The following is a 10,884-nucleotide window of genomic DNA, read 5'->3' on the forward strand; positions in this document are numbered from 1 at the left end:
AGGTTATTCAACACTGGAATAGTTTAGACTATAATTGATCCTTAATGTTAGTAGGTCTGTGTATAAGACCTTAATGTTAGTAGGTCTGTGTATAAGACCTTAATGTTAGTAGGTCTGTGTATATGACCTTCATGTTAGTAGGTCTGTGTATAAGACCTTCATGTTAGTAGGTCTGTGTATAAGACCTTCATGTTAGTAGGTCTGTGTATAAGACCTAAGCATCTATTAATTCTTCTATTTCAGAGTAACACCACCCATGCTGTCTACTCCAACAGCTTATTCAAGCTGTCTACTCCAACATCTTATTCATGCTGTCTACTGCAACAGCGTATTCATGCTGTCTACTCCAACAGCTTATTCATGCTGTCTACTCCAACAGCTTATTCATGCTGTCTACTCCACCACCTCATTCATGCTGTCTAATCCACCACCTCATTCATGCTGTCTACTCCACCACCTCATTCATGCTGTCTAATCCACCACCTCATTCATGCTGTCTACTCCACCACCTCATTCATGCTGTCTAATCCACCACCTCATTCATGCTGTCTACTCCAACATCTTATTCATGCTGTCTACTCCACCACCTCATTCATGCTGTCTTTTCCAAAAGCTCATTCATGCTGTCTACTCCAACAGCTTATTCATGCTGTCTACTCCAACAGCTGGCCAAACTTGTTAAAGACAAGTGAAATTCATGATACATGTTTAGTCAATGTTCTGGACACTTCCAAGGCTGTCTTACCAAAGCAGTAGGACTATTAGTCATATTGGTGTATTGAAATGGTGCTGTTTGAATTCCACTGTAGAATAACACAATGAAAGTCTTCAGAATGACCATGACAATCTGAATAGTAGTTTATGATGCTCTTTTTAATGACTCCACATGGGTAGTGCCTTTTAATGTTAATGTGTTTATGCGTGTGTATGTACTATTGTTGTCTCTAGTTACCTAGACATCGCAGTTCATTCTTTTAAGAATCCTGCCAACTGTCCTGTGTGTTTACTGTTGTTGGAGATGTTAGTTTAAGACACATTACAGGATACTATACTCATGCCAACTGTCCTGTGTGTTTACTGTTGTTGGAGATGTTAGTTTAAGACACATTACAGGATACTATACTCATGCCAACTGTCCTGTGCACACAATCTATGGTGTCTTGTTCATGTTTGTGTCAGCAGTCAGCAGACTCTCTTTATTTTGATGGTTTAAAGATGGGGGAGTAAAACACAACTCATTGGTGAGAGGTGCCACCGCTAACAGTTTGTAGATGTTGGAACATTGCTCTTATTTGCATTTCAAATATTGATTTTATCATTTGAAACAGTAATTTCCCTCTTCGGCATATGTATATAAATCAAGCAGTTTTGGTTCTTTTCCACCACAAACAAAGGCTCACTCCAGACTGGTAAGATGTACTTTATTGTTTCTGAGATCGTGATGCGCTGTCCGTCAGGAAGGATGTAAAGACTCATCCGTCAACTACAGAGAACAGCGTTTACATTTACATTTTACATTTTAGTCATTTAGCAGACGCTCTTATCCAGAGCGACTTACAGTAGTGAGCGCATACATTTCATACACTTCATTTCATGCATTTTTTTTTTTGTACTGGTCCCCCGTGGGAATCGAACGCACAACCCTGGCGTTGCAAACACCATGCTCTACCAACTGAGCCACAGGGAAGGCCATTTCTACCAGCCCTGCGTTAGACATGCATTTCATGACTTCTGGTTTGAAGGCACCCTAATAGGAAATCTCTCCTGATTGACTGGGCCAGTTATTTGGGGAAGATTTGACTGTTAGCTAAATCAAACCCCTCTCTCCACTTGCAATGTTGTACCGCAGGTGTCTGTGGTAACCAAAATCATCACAAAAAGGTACGTTTTATAATTTCCTCAGTATTACAGTACTACAGCATGAATATCTGTATCTGTATTTGGTTAATGCTGTATTGTATCAGTAGAGATATCTGAGAAGACAATTAACAACCAATCAGTCACATCGAAGGCCACTGAAATCAGTTCACAGAGGTAAGTGCTCTCTCTCAACTAGAAGAATCCACTTTTTCCTAACCAAAAGATGATTTCAATAATATAATTATGCAATAACGAGGAGGTGTGGTGTATGGCCAATATACCACATTCAAGGGCTGTTGTTAAGCACGATACAACGCGGAGTGCCTGGACACAGCCCTTAGACTTGGTGTATCGGCCAAATATCACAAACCCACAAGGTGCCTTATTGCTATTATAAACTGGTTACCAACGTAATTAGAGCAGTAAAAAATACATGTTTTGTCAAACACGTGGTATAGCAATTTGTGACATCGGCTGATGTAAAAAGGGCTTTATAAATGCATTTGATTGATTGATTGATTGATATACCATGGCTTTCAGCCAATCAGAATTCAGGCCTCGAACCACCCGGTTTATAATGTAGTTTATGTTTGCGTAACATACAGTTGAAGTCGGAAGTTTACATACACTTATGTTGGAGTCATTAAAACTCGTTTTTCAACCACTCCACAAATGTATTGTTAACAAACTATCGTTTTTGCAAGTCGGTTAAGACATCTACTTTGTGCATGACACAAGTAATTTTTCAAACAATTGTTTACAGACAGATTATTTCACTTATAATTAATTCACTGTATCACAATTCCAGTGGGTCAGAAGTTTACATACACTAAGTTGACTGTGCCTTTAAACAGCTTGGAAAATTCCAGAAAATGATGTCATGGCTTTAGAAGCTTCTGATAGGCTAATTGACATTATTCGAGTCAATTGAAGGTGTACATGTGGATGTATTTCATGGCCTACCTTCAAACTCAGTGCCTCTTTGCTTGACATCATGGGAAAATCAAAAGGAATCAGCCCCCAAAAAATTGTAGACCTCCACAAGTCTGGTTCATCCTTGGGAGCAATTTCCAAACGCCTGAAGGTACCACGTTCATCTGTACAAACAATAGTATGCAAGTATAAACAACATGGGACCACGCAGCCGTCATACCGCTCAGGAAGGAGACGCGTTCTGTCTCCTAGAGATGAATGTACTCTGGTGCGAAAAGTGCAAATCAATCCCAGAACAGCAGCAAAGGACCTTCTGAAGATGCTGGAAGAAACAGGTACAAAAGTATCTATATCCACTGTAAAACGAGTCCTATATCGACATAACCTGAAAGGTCACTCAGCAAGGAAGAAGCCACTGCTCCAAAACCGCCATAAAAAATCCAGACTACGGTTTGCAACTGCACATGGGGACAAAGATCGTACTTTTTGGAGAAATGTCCTCTGGTCTGATGAAACAAAAATAGAACTGTTTGGCCATAATGACCATCGTTATGTTTGGAGGAAATAGGGGGAGGCTTGCAAGCCGAAGAACATCATCCCAACTGTGAAGCGCGGGGGTGGCAGCATCATGTTGTGGGGGTGCTTTGCTGCAGGAGGGACTGGTGCACTTCACAAAATAGATGGCATCATGAGGGGGGAAATTATGTGGATATATTGAAGCAACATCTCAAGACATCAGTCAGGAAGTTAAAGCTTGGTCGCAAATGGGTCTTCCAAATGGACAATGACCCCAAGCATACTTCCAAAGTTGTGGCAAAATGGCTTAAGGACAACAAAGTCAAGGTATTGGAGTGGCCATCACAAGCCCTGACCTCAATCCTATAGAACATTTGTGGGCAGAACTGAAAAAGCGTGTGCGAGCAAGGAGGCCCACAAACCTGACTCAGTTACACCAGCTCTGTCAGGAGGAATGGGCCAAAATTCACCCAACTTATTCTGGGAAGCTTGTGGAGGGCTACCCGAAACGTTTGGCCCAAGTTAAACAATTTAAAGACAATGCTACCAAGTACTAATTGAGTGTATGTGAACTTCTGACCCATTGGGAATGCGATGAAAGAAATAAAAGCTGAAATAAATCATTCTCTCAACTATTATTCTGACATTTCAACTTCTCAAAATAGTGGTGATCCTCACTGACCTAAGACAGGGAATTTCTACTAGGATTAAATGTCAGGAATTGTGAAAAACTGAGTTTAAATGTCTTTGGCTAAGGTGTATGTAAACCTCTGACTTCAACTGTATTACAATGGCTTTGGAGTATGATGATGCTACTTACTCTACCTGACTATGTTTTAACAGACCTTTGACAAGCTTTGAGTGTGTTGCTATTTATCACATTTTTGGTATATTCATCCATCCTGTTTGAGACGCGTTTCCACTGCCCTCCTCACTTTGCTCCTCAGTGAATTCACATTTTTACACATCTTTGTATAATTTTTTTCAGTCGTGTGTCTGAGCTGAACAGAATGATGTCAACGGGTATTCTGATGATGCTCCTGTTCTTTAAGCATGTTACTGCAGACAGCTCAGGTAATGGGTTGATTGGCTTATTCCCGTTTAGGTAACGGAATGAGAGATTCACTCAGAATATTGCTGCTCCCCAGTGCTTTATTCATGCAGCCAAAACAGCAACGTTCCGTGTGCAGGTCTCTCATTCCTTTATCTCACTGTATAAGGGCACAAGGCGAGACACAGATGCAGACACGGGTGGCAGATGGTTTGAGTCTTTGATATTTATTGAACAATCCAAAAGGGGTAGGCAAGAGAATGGTCGTGGACAGACCAAAGGTCAAAACCAGTCCAGGAGGTACAGAGTGGCAGGCAGGCTCGAGGTCAGGGCAGGCAGAATGGTCAGGCAGGCGGGTACAGAAAACAGGCAAGGGTCAAAACCGGGAGGACTAGCAAAAGAGAATAGAAAAAGGAGTACAGGAATAACACATACAAGACAAAATGACACAGAGACAGGAAACACAGGGATATATACACCAGGGATAACAAGCGACACCTGGAGGGGGTGGAGGCAATCACAAGGACAGGTGAATCAGATAAGGGTGTGACACACTGTATTCATTATTTTAGCCTTATTCTCAAGTTCAGGATGTAGACATCACTCTCATTCTCTTTATTGCCAGTGTTTCAATTCTGGAGAGAGAGACATTGGGTTGCATCCCAAATGGCTTCCTAATGACTATATAGTGCACAACCTTTGACCAGAGCCCAGGGATATCATATGTTTTTATGGGGGGGATTGTTTTCGCAGGTGTGACTGTTGCCAATTCTATCCAGTTTAGCTGTGGGGGCAGACAGTGTCCAGTGGGACAGGACTGTATCAGTGTTGGTGGAACACTTCGCTGTGCAGACCCCTGCCAGAATTATACCGCACTGAATGACGACTGGCGTGCCACCAACAACAACAACAACAACCAGGTTAATGGGGGCTTACACTGTGACCAGAGCATCAACTTTCAGGGCTGGTATCGCCTGTTCCTGGGGCACACCAGCGTTCAGATGCCAGAAAGGTGTGTGGAGATTAACATGTGTGGAACCCACGCCCCAATGTGGCTCACAAAGCCCCATCCCCAGCTGTTAGACGGGGTGGTTCAGAGGGGTGTCTGTGGGAGCTGGTCTGGTAACTGCTGCTACTTTATTCAAACTCCCATCCATGTCAAAGCCTGCTATGGAAACTACTATGTCTACAAGTTTGTCCCTGCAATAAACTGCCACTTGGCCTACTGTGCAGGTATGTACCATCATAATGTGCTTGTTACTGATTCTTAAAGACATAAAGAATGTTCCAAAGTGTCCAATTCACTCTCTGAAACCAGAACCAAGTCTCTGTATTTATATTAACAGTATGTCAGGAGAGACTTTAGACACCCCACAACGGTGGTTTCACAACCGTAGTGACAAATACATTGTACATCAGTCGTATAACCCGAGTGTGTACTAGTCACAGCAAATCCATGAACCCCCCTCCCCTCTGCTCTTCCAGACGTCAACACCAAGGTGTGTTCTACCTGTAGAGATGATGACACCTGTATGAGTGAGGATAAGACCACCTGGAGGTGTGAGAGGAAAGGTGAGTGTTAAGAAAAACACATCGTACTCCTCAGTGATTGATTGACTTATTGGGAAAAAGATGCACTGAGTACAACCCAGGGGTTAAATTGATTTCCAACATTTTCCAACTTCTGATGGAATACATACAACACTGAGAAAACAACACAGCATATAGTAAATAAATAACTACAAAAAATAGAGGCAGGAATATGAAAATACAGTCAACCTATTCTGATCCGTTCATTTTGTCCTCATGGACATGAAGAAATCTATAATCATTATCAAAAAAACTCTAACAGCTAAGACGGCCTCGGGAGCCAGACCTGTGCCATCATTATTCTGACGTAGCAGAGGCATTAATGCATTCACACTAACAGCTACTCAACTTTGTCCAAAGATGAACTCTGACCTATCCTTTAACCCCCCGGGACTGGGACAGTTTAATAGGCAGTGGGAGACTATTCCACAACAGAATACCAGTGTAGCAGAGGAACGAGTTCCGTGCCGCACTATTCGCTCTTCACACCTGGCTGACAGTCGTTTTGTATTCTCTTGTTTTTCTCTCTTCCTCTCTTTCATTCTTTCTCTACTCCCTCTCTCTATCAACCTTTTATAACAGCCCCTACACCTACAACACCTCGGATAACTGTTACCACCACCAATCCTCCAATCATGGCCCCAGAGGTAGTGTGTGGGCAGAGCATAATACAGGTGGGTCTAAACAGGGCTAACCTGAAGGCCGCTGGTCTGAACGCTTCCACAGCTCACCTGGCCGACCCTAGGTGCTCCGCCCACGAGGATCGTAACGGCACGGTGTGGTACCAGGTGGAGCGACGGGAGGGACGCTGTGGAAACACTCTGGAGGTGAGAACACATTACCTCAATGTCTGACTGGAGGTTATTCAACACTGGAAGAGTTTAGACTATAACTGATCCTTACTGTTAGTAGGTCTGTATATAAGACCTGAATATTAATTTAACTGTGAACACTTTTCTTCTATTTCAGACTAACACCACCCATGCTGTCTACTCCAACAGCTTATTCGTTTATCCAGAAAATGGGAGAAATTACTCTCTCTCCCGACCCGTGAGCTATCCTTGCTCCTGTGTCTATCCTCTGGAGACAGAGAGCAGTCTGGATGTGGCCATCAAACCCTACCTACTGTGAGAAAATACACAGAATGTTTATTAAGTTTATTCTGACAGAACCGTCATTATGAAATCAAAGTGTTTCGAACAATTCTGTCTTCTGGTTTTCCAATTGAAGATATTGTTAAACATGAAACACCAACATTAAGAGTTCATATGTAAAAAGTGTTTGGAAGTGTTAAGGGGGGCTCCCGAGTGGCGCAGCGGTCTAAGCAGTGCTAGAGGCATCACTGCAGACACCCTGTTTCAAATCCAGGCTGTATCACAACCGGCTGTGGTTGGGAGTCCCATAGAGTGGTGCACAATTGGCCCAGCGTCGTCCGGGTTTGGCTGGTGTAGGCCGTCATTGAAAATAAGAATTTGTTCTTAACTGACTTGCCTAGTTAAATAAAACATTTAAATAAAAGATTTGTTCACACGTTTTTTTGTTATAACTTTGATATCCGAAGTTATCAAGCTGTCTAATATCTGATGTCCTCTGGCTTCATGTTCACCTCTTGATAGGAATAGTCGTGGAGCTGTTGGAGTCGGTGCCAAGGCCAGAGCCTCCATGTTTCTGTATCGTAACTCCAACTACACAGAGTCTTACCCAGCTGGTGAAGTCCTCCTGCCGATTGGTTCCACTCTGTGCGTGGGCGTGTCCGTAGAGGAGTCCGGGATGGAGCGTTTTGTTGTTGTTCTAAGGGACTGCTATGCCAACCAATCCCCCAGCCCTGATAATCTCCCACGGACCTACATGATTCAGGACAGGTCCATGACTCTATTCATCAGCTGTTTGCATGTCTATGTGTGTTTGTTTTGTGTGTAACGCATGTCTATGGTATGTTTGTTGCTGTGTACGGTCTGTGTAGCCGTGCAAACCTTCAACCCTTTGCTGTTTCTTGGCTCTTCTCCCAGGTGTCCTACAAATCGTACCCAGGTGACCGTGGAGGAAAGTGGCTCGTCCCTCAGGGCTCGCTTCTCTGCTGCGTTGCAGGTGGACTACCGTTACTTCTTCCTGCACTGCAGCCTCAGCCTGTGTGACCAGGGGAGCTCCTCCTGCACTCCAGTGAGTCCTTTGACTTTTTGTGTTTAGTCTCTCTGACAGAGTGCTTGGTTTCTCTGACGTAGTGGTTGGTCTCTCTGACGTAGTGGTTGGTCTCTCTGACGTAATGGTTGGTTTCTCTGACGTAGTGGTTAGTTTCTCTGACGTAGTGGTTGGTTTCTCTGACGGAGTGGTTGGTTTCTCTGACGGAGTGGTTGGTCTCTCTGACGGAGTGGTTGGTCTCTCTGACGTAGTGGTTGGTCTCTCTGACGGAGTGGTTGGTCTCTCTGACGGAGTGGTTGGTCTCTCTGACGGAGTGGTTGGTCTCTCTGACGGAGTGGTTGGTCTCTCTGACGGAGTGGTTGGTTTCTCTGACGTAGTGGTTGGTTTCTCTGCCGTAGTGGTTGGTCTCTCTGACGATTTTTGTTCTGTTGACGGAGTGGTTGGTCTCTCTGACGGAGTGGTTGGTCTCTCTGACGGAGTGGTTGGTCTCTCTGACGGAGTGGTTGGTCTCTCTGACGGAGTGGTTGGTTTCTCTGACGTAGTGGTTGGTCTCTCTGACGTAGTGGTTGGCCTCTCTGACGTAGTGGTTGGTCTCTTTCTCTCTACAGGTGTGCTCTGGAAGAAAATCTCGCTCTGTGTCTGAATCTGTCCTCCTCAAGCCCATAGCCATCGGGCCAATCAGCTGTGAGTATTTCATTCATGTTAATTTCATAAGCTAATATACCACATAAGCTTTAGGCAATAAGTAGCTGACTGCTGTCGCCAAGCTGTGTTTTAGTGACCACGTGCTGGATGCCAGCGAACAGTGGCTGTTTCACAGATTCAACATGTAGATTCTTTGGGAAATGATCAGGAAAATTATGGCCTGGTCAGAGGAACTGTCGTTCTGGTGTGTTTCCTCTCTAACAGTCAGATTCTCTTTGACCCCCAGGGGCCCAGAGTCTGGAGTGAGCCTTGGGAACCACCCAGCATGTCATATGAAGGATGGGGTCCCTCCTGCACTACTCCCCTGATCTCCATCCTAACCTACAGCCCAGTGTAACTTTCAAGGGCACAGAAATACTTGCTTTGATTCTAGTAATGAATTTATGCACTACAGTGTGATTTCATTGTACTGTGTATGTTGTATACACAGAGACTTGCATTGTTTTAGGACTGATCATTTCCTCAAATCATTGTGTAAGTTCCAACCAAACCTGAGTTGCTGTGTGTGTATGCTGTGATTTGATGATGTCAATAAATAACTCTGTATGATGATGCTCATTGTCTAATGATTGTCTATTTAACAGGTTGTAAACATAGAAATAAACATGTCTATATTTATTGTAAGGCAGGATAAATACATATTTACAGAACAACAAGGGATTGAGGCAGAACAATGTGTGGTTTATTTGGTATAGGCAAAAGTACTAATTGACCATAGCAGATTTTAGGAAAACTGCCTAAACTTGTTAAAGACAAGTGACATTCATGATATGTATTTAGTCAATGTACTGAACACTTCCAAGGTTGTTTTACCAAAGCAGGAAGTCTGATTGCCATATAGGTTTATTGAAATGGTGCTGTTTAAGTTCAACTTTAGAATAACACTATGAAAGACTTCAGAATAACCATGACAGTCTGAGTAGTAGTTTATGATGCTCCTTACTCAATTATTACTGTTGGTTGAGGACCTTCCACTTCTCTCCATTGTTACTGTTGGTTGAGGACCTTCCACTTCTCTCCATTGTTACTGTTGGTTGAGGACCTTCCACTTCTCTCCATTGTTGCTGTTGGTGGAGGACCTTCCACTTCTCTCCATTGTTACTGTTGGTTGAGGACCTTCCACTTCTCTCCATTGTTACTGTTGGTTGAGGACCTTCCACTTCTCTCCATTGTTACTGTTGGTTGAGGACCTTCCACTTCTCTCCATTGTTACTGTTGGTTGAGGACCTTCCACTTCTCTCCATTGTTACTGTTGGTTGAGGACCTTCCACTTCTCTCCATTGTTACTGTTGGTTGAGGCCCTTCCACTTCTCTCCACTGTTACTGTTGTTTGAGGACCTTCCACTTCTCTCCATTGTTACTGTTGGTTGCCATAGGACCTTCCACTTCTCTCCATTGTTACTGTTGGTGAGGACCCTGTTTGAGACCTTCCACTTCTCTCCATTGTTACTGTTGGTTGAGGACCTTCCACCTCTCTCCATTGTTACTGCTGGTTGAGGACCTTCCACTTCTCTCCATTGTTACTGTTGGTTGAGGACCTTCCACTTCTCTTCATTGTTGCTGTTGGTTGAGGACCTTCCACTTCTCTCCATTGTCACTGTTGGTTGAGGACCTTCCACCTCTCCATTGTCACTGTTGGTTGAGGACCTTCCACCTCTCCATTGTTACAGTAAACTCAATGTGGGTTGTGCCTTCAGGCCTGGTGTATTTGTGTGGATGTGTGTGGGTGTGTGTGTTTCATTACAAAGAGCTCACAGGGTCAAGCTAGAGTCTGTAAAACAGTTGCTGTTATCAAGATGACAGTTTCATTTAATACCCTCTAAACCTCAAACAGAGCTGTCTGTAAAGCACCAAGGTGCTGTTGGTTTGGGGAAAGTTTTACGAGGTAGCAGTTCTCCATTCTCTCCACTGGGTGGAGCTGTGGAGCTGTGGTGAGAGAAAGGTTGGCTGTCGGCCCATTCCTGAATCAATCCCTAGCAGTGGAGGCTGCTGAGGGGAGGATGGCTCATAATAATGGCTGGAACGGAGCAAATGGAATGGCATCAAACAACTGGAAACCATGTGTGCCACCAACATCCTGTGATCCCTAG

General features: G+C 43.8%; 1 protein-coding gene across 1 annotated transcript; it reads left to right on the forward strand.

The window, feature by feature from the left end:
* The first annotated feature begins 1,866 nt into the window (after positions 1-1,866).
* LOC106591892 (uromodulin) lies at positions 1,867-9,305 on the forward strand. The gene is made up of 11 exons (XM_045713815.1): positions 1,867-1,881; positions 1,968-2,034; positions 4,298-4,383; positions 5,114-5,593; positions 5,846-5,932; positions 6,533-6,777; positions 6,920-7,077; positions 7,567-7,812; positions 7,960-8,110; positions 8,698-8,773; positions 9,021-9,305. The coding sequence occupies exons 3-11, from the start codon at positions 4,320-4,322 to the stop codon at positions 9,038-9,040; spliced, it is 1,527 nt and encodes a 508-aa protein (XP_045569771.1). The 5' UTR covers positions 1,867-1,881; positions 1,968-2,034; positions 4,298-4,319; the 3' UTR covers positions 9,041-9,305.
* Positions 9,306-10,884: the final 1,579 nt, after the last annotated feature.

This window comes from Salmo salar, chromosome ssa02 (assembly GCF_905237065.1).
Source record: "Salmo salar chromosome ssa02, Ssal_v3.1, whole genome shotgun sequence".
Taxonomy (NCBI): Eukaryota; Metazoa; Chordata; class Actinopteri; order Salmoniformes; family Salmonidae; genus Salmo; species Salmo salar.